Source organism: Sabethes cyaneus, chromosome 3 (assembly GCF_943734655.1).
Source record: "Sabethes cyaneus chromosome 3, idSabCyanKW18_F2, whole genome shotgun sequence".
NCBI classification, from domain to species: Eukaryota; Metazoa; Arthropoda; class Insecta; order Diptera; family Culicidae; genus Sabethes; species Sabethes cyaneus.
In genome coordinates, this window is record NC_071355.1 from 10,655,468 (window position 1) to 10,674,410 (window position 18,943).

At 39.8% G+C, this 18,943-nt stretch overlaps 1 protein-coding gene across 3 annotated transcripts in view; it reads right to left on the minus strand.

Annotated features, from left to right (window-relative positions):
• The window catches only part of LOC128744432 (uncharacterized), a 185,777-nt gene that overhangs the window by 86,926 nt on the left and 79,908 nt on the right, over nt 1-18,943 (minus strand). For 2 of the 3 annotated variants that reach the window (XM_053841449.1, XM_053841451.1), the window contains 5 exons: nt 9,329-9,548; nt 9,086-9,240; nt 8,897-9,018; nt 8,410-8,824; nt 8,207-8,334 (listed from right to left, as the gene is read on the minus strand). In XM_053841449.1, the coding sequence (XP_053697424.1) occupies nt 8,207-8,334; nt 8,410-8,824; nt 8,897-9,018; nt 9,086-9,240; nt 9,329-9,548 (1,040 nt within the window). The remainder of the gene's footprint in view (nt 1-8,206; nt 8,335-8,409; nt 8,825-8,896; nt 9,019-9,085; nt 9,241-9,328; nt 9,549-18,943) is intronic. The other variant, XM_053841450.1, reaches the window with a different exon arrangement.

Below are 18,943 nucleotides of genomic sequence, written 5' to 3' on the forward strand. Positions count from 1 at the left end.
AATGAACATGCAGTAAGGGCAAAATGAACATGTCATAGAAAACTAAAGTTAACATGCAGTTTGGATAAATTAAATATTATTTTACCTTATCATTGTTCTACATAAGCTGTAGATATTCAACAAGGCTGCTAAAATTAAAATTGGACTCCGCAAAGTTAACATAATGTATCTTCGCCACGTTCATATAATGCTTGACTTTCAACTCGCTTCATCGGTCATTTTCTGTCATTTTTCGAGAGACTCGATCATTTTTATTGATTGAATTGTAATTAGGTCCTGGCTGCTGATATATGGAAAATAAAACATCATTATACACATTGTTCATTTTGCCCCCATAGTGAAGTGTTCATTTTGCCCCCAAAACACGAATTGTTTTCTAGTGTTTATTATAAACAAACAGTTGATAAAAATACTTGGAATTTTCGACAGATCCGCAGGACAGTGATAAGCAAACAACACTAAATGATACCAACAGTCGAAATTTAATTTGTTTCGCCAAAAAAGCTTATATAATATTAGTGGAAATTACCATCGGCGTCAGATTTCAACAAATATTTTTTACTTTTTTAATTTTTTTCACATTAGAAAACCTATGATCACCACATATTGTCTCAAACAGCTTGAAATACTTCTAGGAGAAGATACCTATTGATCTGGTACAGATTTTAATCGGTTTACTGGGAATTTGGCTACCTGTTCATTTTACCTCCCCTGTTCATTTTACCCACAGTTCCCCTACGTGCACTAGCCGTATTTGAACGAAAGGTGTAGCGGACTATTTTTGGCGGAGTACAAACGGAAAGCGGATAGTGACGGAGGCGTATGAGTCACGAGCTACAGGCACTGCTTGGAGAGATTCCCATCGTACACCTGGCGAAAGTTGGGAGACTACGGTAGGCCGGCCACGTCGCAAGAATGCCAAGGAGCCGCGCAACGAATTGGCGATGAGTAACCCAACACCGAGGACAATGAAGAAGAATTCTTGATACGGCAAGAGCCACCCCGACTCTCGGCTGCTAAACTCAACTCAGGTGAAAGGTTTCAGTACGTGGTATGGCCAACGAGGTTGGCACGTTGAAATTAAACGTTCATCCTATACCGCTTGTATCTGCGAACCCATAAGAAGCAAAAGCAATCAAAACAAACTCTAAAACAGGAAGCACCGGTTCGACCTAGAGTGCGAAAACTGTACGATACGATGCTTGCTGGCTGGGAATTCGAAGTGTTCAATAATGGACTTCAAATCCTTGCCAGGCTTATAGTGTAAAAGAAAGTTTTAGAGTAGCCTGAAACATCCATTTAGGTCGAAAAATTTGGGAAAAAGTATATGGTCTGGAGCAACAGCAAACTATTAGTGGCTGCGGTAAAATAACTATTACAACTGTCGAAACGATGAACAGCGATTTCTACCCATGATTCGCAGTCACAAGGATCCTGTTGTCTACTTGCCCGATTTTGTCCTGTTAGCGTCTACAGGTTGGCAACATTTATTTTCTGCTGGCAATGAGCAATAAAGTACAACCAGAACAGCCCGTTACAATCGATTGAGAAAATTGTTTTTTTTTGTCTCGAATCTTAAAAAGCCAATTTTCCAACAGTCTTGAACAGGAATAGCAGGTTCTCGGTTGAATTTCTACATCTCCATGTTCCTCAATTTTCACTCCCGATGTTGTATATTTGGCGATATACTTCGAACATGATTTAAAAGCATTACTAAGAATTAGGTTAGGCAAGAACGGGTTAAAAAGCGCCAAATAATTACTAATATATTTCCATTTTAAGTACATTGAACAAAAAGTGACATTATGATCATGTGCAGCAGGCCTCCACGTTTGGCTTCGTTGTGCTACAATAACCAGTCGCACAAATTGGCCAATTAATGAATCCAAAAGCCAACACTGGTGAATCACAGTGAAGCATTTCCTTTCAGTCAAGGGCCCTTTATGGGGGTGCTGAAGAATATCAATGAGAGAGCACAAGCTCCTTATCGCCGAAGCAAGTCATATCTCACACGTCATGCACATATTGTGGAACAAATAACATGCTGTAGATTACGAGCGAGCAGCACATATAACAGCATACCACTAGTGCGAAAATAAGATAATATTCGACATAGAACTTGCCGAAGGCCGCAGCGCAGACAGACAGTGAGTAATGTGTTTGTAACCCAATTTCTTGTGTAGCGATAAGAATGATTACACACTTGTTGTGTAAACAACAATTTAACCATTGTCATTATTGGGGGTTTTGGAGCATGTGATTGCAAAGGTTTCCCCCAAAAGCGAAATAAAAAAAATAGCCTGAAAATGTCACTGACCTAAAAAAAAAGCAAAGCCTGGGTGCTAATTTCGTTATCGAAATTTTAACCTTCTGTTTTTATACAACAGAGTTCGCAACCAGCTGTTAGTATACACACGGAAAGAAATTTGATTCCGATGCCATGAATGAAATCATAAAATCATGAAATGTGGGTTCATGTTAAATCATGACTGAACTGCCATATCAGACAGCACAAAATCATGAATAATAGTTCATGATTTGGCGTTGTGTTGTACTGCAAGAAGCTCGTGATATCATGATATTTATTCATGGTGTATTTTCATAAATCATGAGCTAAAAACCGGGAATCATGAGTCATTTTGCTCGTTTTGGAGATCAAATTTCTACCCGTGCAGGACAGTACGGGGTCAGTACTACGATCCTATTGACTCTAACAGCCTCTCCCAGCCGAGATTCGACCATACGACGACTGGCTTATTAGACCAGCGTCTTACCTCGAGGCCAACTGGGAGGTCACTGGGGGTGTCACTGACCGGCTGCATGCTATTTTGCCAGAATACACTACTTGATCGTAAAGTAGAAAGTTCAACGTTGTGCTAAACAACAGACATGAGGCAGACTATACAAAATTAGATTGCGAAAAAAAATACTAGACTAAACAACTTAACGGGGGTCGCAAACAGTGAATGATTATTTTTCTAACCCAATTTTCTTGAGATAAGATTGATTACTCACTTAGTAGGGTGAACAATTAAAATTAGTGTTTTTTTGTGGTTTTGAACAGTTCACGTGATTGCAAAGAAAATCGCATGATGTTTTGACTAGAAGATGTCGTTCATTCGCCATTGTCAGACTTGAAAGCTAACTGTCTAGAGTAACCTCGAAAAAAAACATTGAAACTGTTAATGTGCATGATTCTGTTGCCAAATTTGTCCTAGTTATAATACAACTGCACAATCAAATCAAAATTATTTGTCTGCTTTTGCCACACGTGATTGTAGAGAAATCGCAAAAAAATATGTTTTGACTGGAAGGTGTCGTTCACTTGTTTTTTTTTGGAACCGTTACAGACTGAACGTCATCCTTAATGGTAGACTGTTACCATGCTTTTGGAAAAAAACGGACCTATTGCAGTGAATGATTGTGATGTAAAATTTGATCTTTAACAAAAAATGCATAAATTTTCGATTAAGAAACTTTCTGTGGGAATTTCTGGAGTATTGTTGACGATTTTAAATGAGGGTATGAAATGGGAAAGGCAAACGAGAAAGCCAATATAGCTCTTGCCAGCCCAAGCTCCCACCTAGCGCCTCCACGCGGTCATACCCGGTAATACTCTATTGAGAAGCTAAGCTAGGGGGTGCGATGCTGCGTGGTTCCCAGATGCCAGACCTCAAAACTAAGATTTTGCGCAGACAGCTGAGCCACCCGGCCTTGGTAGCAGGTAAGTCTAATATGTTATTTTAATTATTTGTTTCGTTTAAGCTCATCATGCACCTCCTATTGTACGATTAAAACTTTGGCCTTAACAAGTTCAAATAATACACATGGATATCATGGATATGGAAAAAATTAAATTAATTATTGGATATTAGATGCACTGATGGAAATTCAAATGACGCAATTGTATCTCACGCGACGGATTGCTGGTGAGATTGTTCCATTTTTGCATATATATACTCAATATATACTATATACAGTTTATTATTGAATAAATCTTCTTCATGATCCTTATTTTTTGCCTTACCCTACTAACATGATATACACTGTTTCCCTGTAACATCTATGAAGGTAGTATGGGTTCCCTGCACTTTCAAAAGTAGATGCTACACTAACATTCCTACCCACATCCCCTGCGGTTGTTCGGACGTAGCCAGGTATATAATGCGATTATATAGCCACCTACGATGTGTGCAGCCACATATGCTAATGCTAATGCTCTTCTTGACAATTTTAAATGAATATTAAATTAAACGAAGGCAGCGAAAGAACGACGAAAAGGCAGTAAAAAGACAACATTGTTATTCCATTGACAGCAAATAACCCGACGAATAAATAAAAAAAGCGACGAAGAGTCGAACGAAGAAAAGACAACAAAATGGCGTCGAAAAGACGCCAGCAACAAAGAAGGCTTGTCGCCGGCTTTTGTAAAAAAAATTAAAGGCGAAAAAACAACAAACAAATGAAAACACAATTATAAATACGACAAAGAGATGACAAAAAGACGTTGAATACGAAAAAAGTTAACAATGAGATGATGGAAAGGCAACGAAAGAAATATAATATTATAAGTAGGAAAAAGACAACGAAAACAAGACGAAAAAGTGATGTCAAATATGCGTAAAGCCAATTGAAAAAAGACAAAGATGACAAAAATACGATGAACCGCTAAAAAAACGCCAAAAAAAGAGATCTATCAAAAATATCATAGAAGACAATACAACAAAAATGACAACAAATCATTGAAAAGAGACAAAAGAACGACGTAAAAATAACTAAAAAACGATGAGAAGAGGCCAACAAGGCAACAACAAAAAACACGCTGGAAAACGCAACAAAATTTGCCAGAAATAAACATCGAAAAGGAATAACAGATAAAGAAATGACACCAAAACTGCAACAAAAAAAGACGACAAAGGTGCTAAAAGCCACCGAAGAAGCCGATAAAAATGCGAAAAAGACATTTGAAAAACAGAATCAAAAACGATTTTAACAGAGGGCGAAAATGCACTGAAATACGAACAACGAAAACAAAGAAATGATTAAAGAACAACGAAAACAGAGCAAATAGATGACAAAAGGATGACAAAAATGATGACGCAAAACTTACGAAAAGATGGCGAAAATACGAAAAATTGCTGACGAACCGACGACAGAGCATGATAAAAAGATGACAATAAGATATCGAATATACAACGGAAGAACAACACAGAGGCAATAACAAGACAACTGACAGCAAACAAGAACACAAAAAACCGCAAAGAGGTGACGAAAGAGCAAAGAATAAATGGCGAAACGACGACAAAATACGTTAAAAGATGATACAATGTAGACTGAAAGATGACAAAATGGCAACGGAAAGACTCCAACAAAAAAACGCGGCAAAAACCGCCGAAAAAAATAACAACAAAAAAACATAAATATAGGGGAAAACAGACGAACAGTTGATGAAAATATGATGGAAACACAAGAGATGACACAAAGACGACAAATACGAAAGACAGCAATAAGATGATGAGAAGGCAACGAAAAAACGACAAATACGCAGTAAAAAGCAGGCTTCATTTTCAGTTTTTTGCTCAGTAGATGCTCATTTAACTGAAGCGCCTCGACGAAACAGAATTCGAAAAAGTAGTGTAAAGGGCAATTGTAGAGTTAAGTATTATCTACAATAATGTTGAAGAAAGTATAGTTCTATCTTTTGTACGGCGCTATAGGGCTGCTAACCCGTTGGTAGCAAAAAGAGCGCTCAGTTGGCTACCAACGCAACTAGCAATCGCATAGCGCCGTAAATACAAAAAATAGAACTATATTTTCTTCAACAATAATGTAGATAATAAATAGCTCTACAATTGCCGTATACACTAGTTTTTCGAATTCTGTTTAGTTAAGGTACTGCAGTCAAATGAGCATCTACTGAGCAAAAAACCGAGAATGAAGCCTGGTAAAAAGACGACAAAACATAACGAAAAAGCGATGTCAAATCTGCCTAAAGCCAATAGACGCTTAAAACGACGAACAGATAAAGAAATGACGTCAAAACAGCAACAAAAAAGATAACAAAAATAGAAATAGCCGTCGAAGAATGCGACAAAAATGCCAAAAACAGACATTAAAAAACGATGAACAAAGGATAAAAATACAATGAAATACAATAGATTTTTAGCCATCTCTATGGCAACAAGAACACAAAATTACGACAAAGAGATGACGAAACGAAACGAACAGACTGCAAATAGAAAACAAAAGACAGCGAAGAGGCAACCAAAAGACAGCAAAAAGACGACGAAAAAGTGATGACAAGACGAAATACGACAAAAATTCGATGAAAAGATGCCGAAAATACGCCAAACAAGCGATAAAAGGCAGTAAAAAATTACGAAAAGGCTACGCAAACAAAAAATCTACAAATAACGACAAAAAGAATCATCGACAGCAAACAAAAAAGCCAAAAAATCGCTGAAAGTGAAAGGTAGAATGGAAAACGACTAACAGACGTTAAAAAGCCAATAAAAAACGAAAAACAGACGACAGTAACATACATACACATGGGAAAATAAGATGAAAAATTAAAGACAGAACAAAAAACTAAACGACAAAAAATGAGAGCTGAAAGATGAAAAACAGAGACGAAAGGCAAATCATAAACGATCAAAAACGAAAGTCGATCGCAAATCTATCATGAACCGATCTGATTCAAAAAAGTAACAATTCTTTTAAACTAAAATCGAGAACTATTCCAATTTTTTTCCTCTGTACAGCCATATCACAACTGTTTACAATTGATAAGGAATATTGTTGTATGACCCATATTTGATTTGGTGCTACTCATATATCATGTCACAATTAAGTTGTGATGGGCAATGGTTGACATAGCACACGATCCCCGTTAGGCTCGACTCGCTTTATAAAGCCAGGATCGCTTTGCCAAATTTCAAGGGGCTCTAATAATCCCTTTCCAAATATTGACATCCTTTGATTTATTAATGCTCCCCAGTTGCAGAGTATATGTTCAGCAGTTTCTTTTTCAATTTGGCAAAAACGACATTAACCAGTAGCATTTTTCCCACTTTTATTTAGATGATATCTGCTCGGGCAGTGACCAGTCAACAGACCAGTAATTTTCCGAAGATCTCGTTTACTCAGATCCGAGCTTTTGCTTGTCTGGATGTATCCATGGCGTTCCAATTTGATTCTACCATGGACGTTTCCCATGTTCTTAATTCGGTCCTCAGAGCACAAACCGGGAGTCCACAAAATGGTTCTGAACCAATAAAATATGATGCAGAACCTTTTCAAATCTTTGCAAATCTGTATATCCTGTTTGAACAGATATTCGCTTGAATCACACGATTCTGATCTTTTACCAATTTACAGCAGTCGATCTCAGTCTAACATTTAACCTAGCTGCATGAAAAAAGGCTATTCATGCTGTTTGTATTGAGATTCACGCACTCAACGCAATCAATCAATGCACATGATCTGATAAGAGGTTTGTCGTAATCTGTACAAATCGCGACAAAGTATTTGTCGCTTACAAGTAGTGATGTTAATGAATCTGCATTTGATTTTGCAATTCTGCGCTTGCATTTTTTTACATGGTTTGTTTTTTTTCGATTACTCAACAAGGGATTTAGGGACCATTTACCAAGTGACGAATGTCGGGCCTCTCCAAAATGTATTGAGAAATGAATGAATGGTCCCTAAGTTGCCCCGTTCTTAATAATCGAAAAAAGAAATCGTTTAAAAAAAAGTACTTGAGAGTAGTTTCACCAGCGAATTGGCAAGAGTCTTAGTTTAATTTAAAAATTTATCATAAAAAAGCTCACACAGACAGGGGGCTTCCCATGGGCTTTCCGTGGTTTGTTTGTAAAAGTTACTCCGAAAAGAAAATTAACGTGCATTTTCAATTATTTCCGTTACATAGGATAAGAAGCCAGTCTTCAATAAGGGACGATGCTTCATTCAGAAAGTGTAAATGCGAAAAAGAACAAGAGAATTGTTGAAGTTGGCCCCCAACTCAGCCGATTAAAGATTAAAGAGTCACATTGAGCTAATCTAGGAAATAGCCGTGCGTCTCGGCAGTGACCAGACAGGCATTAAAAACAGAACCGAGACACAACCTGTCCTTTGCCCGGGTCATGTGCAAATATATAAACAAACAAACTGCAAAACATGTCTTCAATGAGAATACGTGTGTACTTACTTCCGCCATTGATTCAACAGCGAGTGATAACAGAACGTGCAAACCAGGGCAGAGCTGTCACTGCGTAACTGTTCCGCATTGGGATGCGATTTGTGCTTCAACAGAAAAGGAAAATATGGTCTAGAACCCTAAAATGGTAAACAAAGTTCCGATTAGTGTCCGAAACAGCAAGACAGTGTTAATAATTGCGCAAAGCCACTGACCTCTCTTTTGGCGTATAATAATCTAGCAAAGCTTAACTCCGAATGTAGGCCACAAACAAAACAGTAGACGGAAGAGCTGCCGGCGTTCGAGCCGGCCGGCGTGGACGGGGGCGTGGTAAGTGCGATCGGTGCCCGGTGCTGTCCACTGGAACCGGTCGGCGATATCGAGTTGGGCGTTGGTGACGGAATGATGTACTTGCGGTGCTCCAGCGGTACCCGGTCGGCGTCCATCGTTTCCCACTGGATGGTTAGATTGTGTACGCAGGACTTGCACGCCAAAACCCGGCCCGGACCCTGGTCGCTGTTGCCTTTGAGGCAGGGAAAATGCATTGCATGCGAATTCATATGTTCGGCACTCGTCGACAGCCATTCCATCGATTGGGGCGGGTAATTTTTCTTACAAATGTAACACCTGCTGGAATGAAACGTAATTCTGTGGTGAAGAAGAATAGCTTCGGCGGAAATTGAAAGATTTTCGGCTACTTACGAAAAAACATGACCGTTTTCAACTGGTCCTTGAGGGTGTAGCGGTGAATTTGGTCTTGAATCTCTTCGGTAGTCTTTCTGGTCCCGCAACGGTCCAGACAGAGCTGAGGCAGATTCATAAGGCTGAAATAAACGTTTCTTTTTTTGATAAAAAAAACTTTGCTGCCGTACAATTGCTGTTTGCACTTACCTTAAATCGAACAACCTCGTTTATCACACTTGACGACATAACACTAGACGTCATTTTCATAGGAGACGGATACCTTTCTTCGACATTACTAACGGTGCCACCTTCGGCTAGATGAGCGTTCTTCTTATTGCACGTTGAACATATTTGCACCATTCCTACAAGCAAATGGTGCAAGAATTAGGTTAAATGCCCGTATCAACACAATGCAATTACCGTCGAGACTACCGGACGGTACATATTTACCTTGTGGACTTATCGGACTAGCATTGGCCGGTGCTTTCATCGTTTTAATGAACGGAAAATAAGGCTCCCGTTCGGCGTTGGGGCAGCAGTAGACGAGCCGTAACTGCGACGATGGCGTATCGAAACCGCAGGTGTAACAGACGAAGGTCGCCGCACGCTCTTGCGTGGTTTGACGCTTTCTTATCTGGTACTTACGCTGATTCTCGGGAACACAGCGAACCTGTGTAAAAGAAAGCAAACATAAAAAATACAACCAATTAGCAAATGTTCATTTTTTGTCGCTAAAAAAAAGTCCGTTGATAACAAATCGACAGCGGAAATCTGAAACTGGCTACAATGGTCGACGGAAGAATCGAGCCTAAACTGGATATCAGGCGCGACGACGACGGCTACCACTGATAAGATAACTTTTTTTGTACAAAGCAATAGATATTGAAACATGAAACAATTCCCGGTTTGCGAAAACGATTATTCCAGTTGCAACGTAGAAGATAATGAGATTATTTATTGTTCTGTTATTGAATTTCCCAAGATTGACAAGTTATGCAATTTACCCGTTGAAGAGCGATAAAGCTTATCTTCTAACTTATCATAACTGAGACCCACAACGACATTTCCAAACTGTAAACATACTCTGATATAATACATTGTTCTAAACTTAATCCACTTTTTTTTAAATGCTTCATAATCTAGCATTTTCAACCGTTCCCCGGGTGGCTTCGGACGGGAGGCACGCGGATCAACATTTTCATTAGCACAATTTAGCAATATAAAGGCAGCAACCAGTTCTCGTGTTTCAGCAATAAATTAGCCCACCCTCAGCTCTCTCGCTTTAGCGCTCTTGAGTCAACTTATTTAAAACATCTACAAACCACCATCATAAGGCGCATTGAAAGAAACGACGGAATTTAAAAATAAAACGTCCCAACCAGTACGAGCGAATGGATTGGACGAAAAAAACAAAACTACCCGGCATTTATGAGACCAGCCTCCACCAGGTCCCGCCGATCCTATTATGTACAGTATAACGGCTTGAATAGACCAGCTTAGCAGAACCGCGGCGGAAGGTAAGAAGTGGGTAGCTGACAGGCAAAAGTTGACATTCAAGTTCAAGTCGATTAACTCTCTAGCTGAACTGAACCGACCACGGATCGGATGATGGTGGTGGCGTTTAATGAAATGTTTTTCTTTTCTTCTTTTACTTTGTTGACGGACTTTGATATGATGTGATATCACGCGAATACTTTGTTGACTTTATTCTCTCTTCTTGGCTTCTGTTCGTCGCCGGTCCGTGTCCGCTAATGTGCCACTCACGGCCGTCAGCAGCGGCACATTTTACGACTTTTGCTGTCAGTGACAGTTGGATTCTCTCTATCTGGATACGGTACCATCTCGCGTATAATGGTGGCAGAGGCGCTACTATACTTTGAAAGGTGCTGGAAAGCGTGACTACATGTTACATACGTCGCTTCGCTTGTGCAAACCGTGTGTGCAAGAGGCGTGAGGGAGAAAGAAACAGAAAAAAAAACAAAACAACAATAATGGCGACAGCTATAACAATAATAAAAATCAGTCGCCGCCAGTTCGCGAAAAAAAATCCGCGTGATGTATCGTCAACGGAACGAGCATATTAAGTTGATTGTGTGTAGATTTTTATGATGCGGTCGGGGGGAGTACGTCAGCGAGCTGGTTGGTAGTAAACATTCCACAGTGAATATTACGACTTAATTTTTGTTGCGTCAGTTGGGTCGGAGGAGTGAACCTATGCTAACGAACTGTTGGGAGAAATGCCTGGTACTTGTGTTCTGCTTCTTTGATTCAGACTGCACAAATATACGAACATTTTTTTGATTGTCGCCTTCGTTATATCACATTATCTCTTTTAATTATCTCTGTATTTTGCTGTCTTTATCGATAATTTTATGTATCTCTCTGCTCAACATTCTCTAGCACTTCCAAAAACTAAAGTTTATCCTGTTTCGTAGGGAATTACCAGACGGGTTTCATGGGCGCTCGCGCAACTGCGGACCAAATTTTTACTATCCGACAGATCTTGCAGAAATGTCGGGAGTACAACGTGCCCACGCATCACATCTTTATTGATTTCAAAGCAGCATACGATACAGTCGATCGAGACTAGCTATGGCAGATAATGCACGAACACGATTTTCCGGACAAACTGACGCGACTGATCAGAGCTACATTGGATGGAGTGATGTGCTTCGTACGCACCTCTGGGACACTCTCGAGTCCCTTCGAGACGTGGCAAGGGTTGAGACAAGGTGACGGTTTATCCTGCATGCTGTTCAACATCGCTCTTGAGGGGGTGATCCCACGAGCGGGCATCGAAACGAGAGACGCGATTTTTACCAAGGGTAGCCAACTTCTAGGCTTTGCAGATGACTTCGATATCATAGCCAGGAACTTTGCGAGGGCGGAGGCAATCTACGCCAGACTGAAAGCGGTGTCTAGGAGAATTGGGCTAAAAATAAATGCGTCGAAGACCAAATACATGCTCAAAGGAACCAAACGCGCGCCTCTCACGGACGGTAACCGTTAACGGCGACGAACTAGAAGTGGTAGAGAAGTTCGTGTATTTAGGATCGCTGGTGACCGCGGACAACAACACTAGTAAGGAGATCCAGCCAGCGGTGTATCCACGCGGGAAATCGGGCCTACTTTGCCCTTCGTAAAACGCTACGATCAAGAAGCGCACGCCACCGCACGAAGCTAACAATGTACAAAACTCTTATTAGACCGGTAGTTCTTTATGGACTTGAAGCCGAGGGACATACGCGCCCTTGCCGTGTTCGAGCGGAAAGTGCTGCGGACGATATTTGGCGGAGTACAAACTGAAAGCGGAGAGTGGCGGAGGCGTATGAATCACGAGCTACAGGCACTGCTTGGGGAGACTCTCATCGAACATCTAGTGAAAGTTAGCAGGCTACGGTGGGCCGGACACGTCGTAAGGATGCCGGACGAGAGTGCGATGAAAATAGTCCTCTTCAACAACCCCACCGGCACCAGGAACAGGGGGGCCCAACGTGCACGATGGCTCGACCAGGTCGAAAGCGATTTGCGACTTCTGAGATGACTAGGAAATTGGCGACGAGTGGCCCAAGACCGAGTTGAATGAAGACGAGTGCTTGAAATAGCACGAGCCACCCCGGCTTTATGCTGCTGAAGAAGAAGAACTTTCCTCAACCATAAAAGCTATTTTATAGGTTGATAGTTATAGTTATAGGTTAATTATTTTGGAATCAAAACATTTTTTTATTCGAATTTCTAAATTTACATGGCGTTTTCGCACAAAAATTCGCGTACAATAGACTGTTTTATTCACACTTCTGATATAACTGTCAGTTTTCTCTCTATCTCACCTTTTCTCTATATCTTTCTTTTTTTCTCTTTCTCCTTGTCGTTTACTGTCTCTCTGGGTCTCATGGTCTTTTTTCTACCGCATTCTTATATTCATACTATGTCTTGGTCTGTCACTTTCTGTTGTCGATGACTTTTTCTGTCTGTTTCTCTCTATGTCTTCTTTTTTTGTCTCTTTTTATCTATGTCTTCCTTCCCCTATCCCCTTGCTGCCTTTTTATGTTTATTTCATGTCTTTGTGTTTGGCCGCCTCTCTTTATATTTTCTTAGCCTTCTCTCTCCACCTTTTCCTGTCTCCTTTTATAGTCTTTTGTTTTTCTGTTGTTATTTTCAATTTTTTTACATCTGTGTGTGTGTGTGTGTGTGTGTGTGTGTGTGGGTTTCTCTCTTTCTCTCTCGTTTGTTTCTGCCTGCCTCTCTCGTCGGTTTCTGTTACATTGCCTATGTCCCTCTCGTCTGTTTCTGTCACTCTCGGTCCTGCTTCTTACTCTCGTCTGTTTCGGTCCCTCTTGTCTATTTCTATCTCTCTCATCGGTTCCTGTTTGTATCTTTCTGTCTCTTTCTGCTTACGTGTGTATATCTCCTTATATATATATATTTTCCTCTTTCTCTACAAACAGTTAAGTCACTTTTTACGATTTTTTAGTGTGAAATGAAGAAGATTTTGGTGGGGTATGAAATGGGGAAGGCAAATGAGGAGCGTCCAATACAGCTCTAGCTGTCCCAAGCCCCTACCTAGCGCCTCCACGTGGCCATACCCGGTTATGCTCTATTGAGTAGCCAAGCTAGGAGGTGCGATACTGTGTGGTTCCCGGCTGCCTGATCTCATAATCGAGGTCTTGGGCAGACGGTGGAGCCACACGATGTGGTTAATAGGTAAGCATAATATAAGTTATTTGAATTATTTTTTTCGTTTTAGCTTATGAAGCATTTACTGCTTTATAGTGAAAACTTTGGCCAATACGAGTGTTAATACTGCACATGGATATTGGATACCAGAAGAAAAATTAAATTAATTATTAGAAACACTTATGGAAACTAAAAGGACGCAACTAGGGCCTTTAATTATCACCGAATTTCAAACAAAACAGAAAATCTTTTTTCTTAGCATACATTGTTTTTTATGCCTCTGAGTTTCGTATGTACAAGTGCACAGTGATTTTCATCATAGTATTCAATATATCGTGAAAATAGAACAGCAGAAAGTGATTTTCAAACCCAGAAGGTGATATTCACTTCAGGAAAAAAACAATTTTAAATGCAGTAAATGAAAAGAAAAATCTTATGTCCAACAGCTGAACGCAATAAATGCTAAATAACAACATAAATTTTTTTTATTGATTTTCACTGCTCAAACGTGAATATCAGTTTGTTACAATATCACAGGGCGCTGATATTCTATATTCTCGTGCATGAAGTTCATGCTTGCTGTATATAGTTATTATGTACGTTTGATCAAAGCAAGCAGATTTTCAATGCAAGGTAGGCTGATAATCCAGAAGTTTGAACGTTATGCTGATGAATATTAACAGCACTGGACGCAACTCTATTCCATTCGAAGGGCTGCTGGTGAGATTGTTCTATTTTTACCCATATATACCACATTTTATAAATAAACTAGAATCGGGAAGAGGGAGGGACCATCAGAGCACTTGTTTGAAGCGGTGGGCCTAGGGAGAGTGAAACATTCAACTTTCTAGGGTTAATCTTGGCCCGATTAACAACACATCGTGGATAATGAGCGGGCTCTTCTCCCCACCTGCTGGAGTCATTCTGCATTAAGACGGTTTATTCAACGATTGACTCAGGTGACTTAGCCCTTGGAAGGAGCTCTCTAAATCCCTGGTACGTGTAAGTGATGGTTGCTTATCGACCAATTCCCTTTTGGCCCTTCATACAAGAGTTGGGAAGCATGACCAATCGTTGAATTTTTTCAACTCTTTTTGACATGATAGGCTCATTGCTATGAACGGATGTTCTGCTAAGGCAGGTGGTAGTATCATATATTCATAAAATGAAGAAGATATTGGTGCGAAAAATGATAAACTGGATGAAACTGGGAAATTTTAATATGAGGCCAGAAATATATTGGGTCGTTCAATGGGACTCCAACCCATACTCTATCGGTTGGTACCCAAGTGTTTTTGCAGTTAAACTACCGCCGCACCCTTATTATGACAAGAGAGGCACAGCAAGCAAAGTGGCAAGACCAGGTGGAGCGAGATCTGGCGAGCACTGGGTACCCGCGGAGCTGGAGACCAGCAGCCATGGACAGAAATAACGGGTGGTAACTAAAATTTTGGAATTTCTTCCAGGCCACTATGCACAACAACAGATGAACTCAGAGAGGAATGAGAGTGTGTATGTGTTAGCTCTCGCTCTCCTCTTTCTGCCAGTATTTTTAGTTTTGTTTATATTTGCTTTAAGTTTAGCTCAAAATGGCGTCAACACAAAAAGCATTTCACGAGCTCGTTTTACACTTCTACGAATTGCACAAAGATCTCGGCAAAAAGGTATGTGGTACAATATTTTAAAAGCGGAAATATTGCGGCTTCCACTATTTACCATAAGATTCTCAACAACATCTCTGGCGATCGTCGTAATGGAGGAAGTACCGTGGAATCACCAGTCTTTCGGCAGCATCTACATTATTTGAAATATAATTGTGAGTGGAGTGATACTGTTCCGCACTAAGAACTATATTTCAACGGCTCAGCATGGTTTCATGCCTGTTCGGTCTGTCTGTACTAATCTCTTAGAATTTACATCAATGTGTATTTTGCAAATGGAAGGCAAGAAACAAGTCGATGTTATTTTTACAGATTTCAAAGCGGCATTTGATCGAATTGACCATACAATACTACTACGAAAACTATCTCGGCTTGGTGCTTCTCAACAAATGGTCAAATGGCTGTACTCATATCTTAGCGGCAGACTATTGCGTGTAAAACTCGGCTCCAGTGTCTCATCGGTGTTTACTAATAAGTCTGGAGTAGCAATATGGGACCTTTGCTTTTATTGTTGTTCTTTAACGACGTCAGTTTCAGCTACACTATTGATGGTATTGAGTTGCGCAAAGTGGACCAAGTTAGTGATCTTGGAGTCTTACTGGACCCAAAACTGACGTTTAACTTACATCGTGAACTAATTATCTTTGAAGCATCTCGGTAGCTTGGATTCATTTTTAAGATTGGACGAAAATTTTGAAGATCCGTATTGGCTAAAATCACTGTATTGCGCCCTAGTTCGCCCGTCGTTGGAGAATTGTAGTTTGGTATGGTTCCCTAAGCAGCTAACTTGGAACATACGGATTGAACGCGTGCAAAGAAGATTTATCCGACTTGATTTACGGCATCGTTCATGGAACCATCCAGATAACTAGCCCCTTATGCAGATAGATGCCGTTTACTGGAACTTGGCACACTAGAACGTAGACGCATTATTTGTAGCCAAAATTATCAACGGCGAAGTTGACTCTCCAACGCTATTAACCATACTCAATTTCCGGGCATCTCAACGGGATTTTTGCAAATGCAGTTTCACCGGACTGCATTCGGTTACAACGAGCCAATTACTGAATGCACTAGAACGTTTTCGAAGGTGGAGGAACAGTTCTATTTCGGTGAACTAACTGTTTGTGCACAAGCTACGTAGTTTTGATTTTATTTAACTTAAGTTTTATTCATGTAGACAAATTCAAGGTCAGATGAATTATCCCAAATAAATTAATAAATAAATAAGACGATAGGCCAATTAAGTTTATGTTTTCGATTGATTCCAAGCACATTTTTCGTTTTAGATCAAAAGAAATCATATCATCATAGTTTTTGGTGTTAATATAGAAAATTTTAACTTGACTCCATTTTGGTCATCGGATGCCATTATGAAGCGAGTTCCAGTTTTACATTTTTAAATGATTTTCCATAAGAAACCAAGAGTGCAAAGAAGTCAGTTTTTGAGTCTTATCTCTCGCATGGAAAGTGTCTCGAGTGTATGTTTTTTCTTCAGTCTCTTTTCGATACTTTTGCTTTTTTGTCCGCCTCTTTCTCTCTTCGTCTCTTATTTTGCTCTTTATTTTCCTTCCTCTCTCTTTTTCAACACTTTCAAATTCTTTTTCAAATATGTAACATATAGAGATTTGCAATATAAATTGACATTTTTTGGAGCTTAATCGAAAGTTACTAATATTGTAAGAACAAGTGAGTGAATGGCAGAATTCATACCCCAGCGGCAGAGTACTACGTGTGAAACTCGGATCCAGTATTTCCTTGATGTATAAATCTGGAGTGCCTCAAGGCAGCAGCATAGGGTCTTCGCTTTTTCTGTTTGTCTTCAAAGATGTTGCGTTACTGCTGGAATCTGGCAGCAAGGTAGTGTACGCTGATGATTTGAAACTATATGCTGCGATTAGTGATGAAGACGATTGTTGGGGGTTGGGATTTGAACCCGGGTTCTCAGCGTGACCGGAATTGACCAAAGATTAACATTTAATTTACACCGTGAGTTGATTATTTCTAAGGCATCTCGACAGCTTGGATTTAACTCTACGATTGGATGAGACTTTAAGGATGTCCATTGTTTAAAATCCTTGTATTGCGCGCTAGTTCGTCCACTGCTGGAGAACTGTTATCTGGTTTAGTTTCCCAAACAGATCACTTGGAATTTACGCGTCAAAGGTGTGCAACGACTGCGATAACTCCCTTGGCGTCCTTCCGAAAACTTGCCCTCTTATGCAAACCGGTGCCGTTTAATTGACCTTGACCTAGACACGCTCGACCACAGACGCAAACTGCATCAGCATAGGCGATATTTGTGGCTAAACTATTCAATGGTGAACGAACCAATCACGGAAGGCATCCGGACTTTTTCGAAAGTGGTAGAACCATTTGAGTTTGGCGGATTATCAATTCATGAATAAACTGTTTTCCTATGCTTATGCTTATGCTTATCAATTCATGAATAAACTGTTTTGAAGGGTAGAAAACTGAGAATCACAAGCACTGACAGCAGTTCAGTAGTCATGTCCATGGGCTGATAATAATCAGATAAAAGAATACTACTAGGGGTAAAACTATGCGCTGAATGCGTATTTCATGCAGGGCTGCCAAGTTTTTCGAGCATTGCGTGTCATTAATATTTTTAATATCAAAAACAGTTTTTATGTTCAAAAAAAAAAATTCTGTTCGCAAAACTGCTATAATTTCGGTCTATCGGAACATAGGGAATGCATTTTCTTGAACATAACTTTTATTTTGAGTATAAAAGCTACATTTGAATCAAGAAATATGGAAAAGTCTTAAATTCGTGGTTCTTTCTTTAAAAATGTCCAATGAAATAGATTGCATGGTGATATTATACCACATGAATTCTAATGTAATAGGTCTTCATTTTCTGTCAATGACATTTTCGAAGGAGCATACTCCACTTGTGATAAATTCCATAGCTCCTTTTTCAACCTTTTTCGTAATACCAGTTACAAAATTACTAACCTAGACAATATTCTGAATCTGCGTCCAACAAGCACGCTTTGTGGTCAAACATTGAGGAGTGCCCCAGGGTTCAATTTCGGGACCAAATTTATTCTTTGTATATAAACGATGTCCCTGAAGTGCTGCATTTTTGCAAAAATCTTATTTTTTCGGACGATATTTAACTGTACTTCGACTGTCTGCCTGGATATAAGGTACGAAATAAAAAATTCCAGAAGAAAAAAATGGATCATTGCTTCGAATAGGATTTGGCTTCAATTAAATAGTATCCCCGTCAGGTCTCGTAGCATGCAAACATGACAGAAAACTGGTACTCGACGGTGATCTTTTATGATCATGAAACTATGATGCTTAACTATGAGGAAGATCAACGAGCGCTTGGTGCCTTTTAGCATACCTTGTACTGGCAATGCTAGAAGTGGTGCATTGCGACAAGTGTATAAACTACGATCCGTATCTGCTACATAGTCATGCGAATATCGGACGGGAGTATTCGACTGAAAATTTGATTATTTGGTACATGGAAAACTTAGGGTGGAGGAACAGTAGATTTCGAAAACACTTTAATTGAAAAACAACGCAACGCAACGCGCTGAACATGTAGAGCGAATGCCTGAACATGTGGAACAAATGAAAAGTAAGTCAAAATTGCTTTCCCTAGATAGTTTGAGACTATGAATTTTTTGTGTAAGCGACATTTTACTTTTTTTCCCCGTTAGAGTTTTTGTCTAGACATGGCCATCCCAAG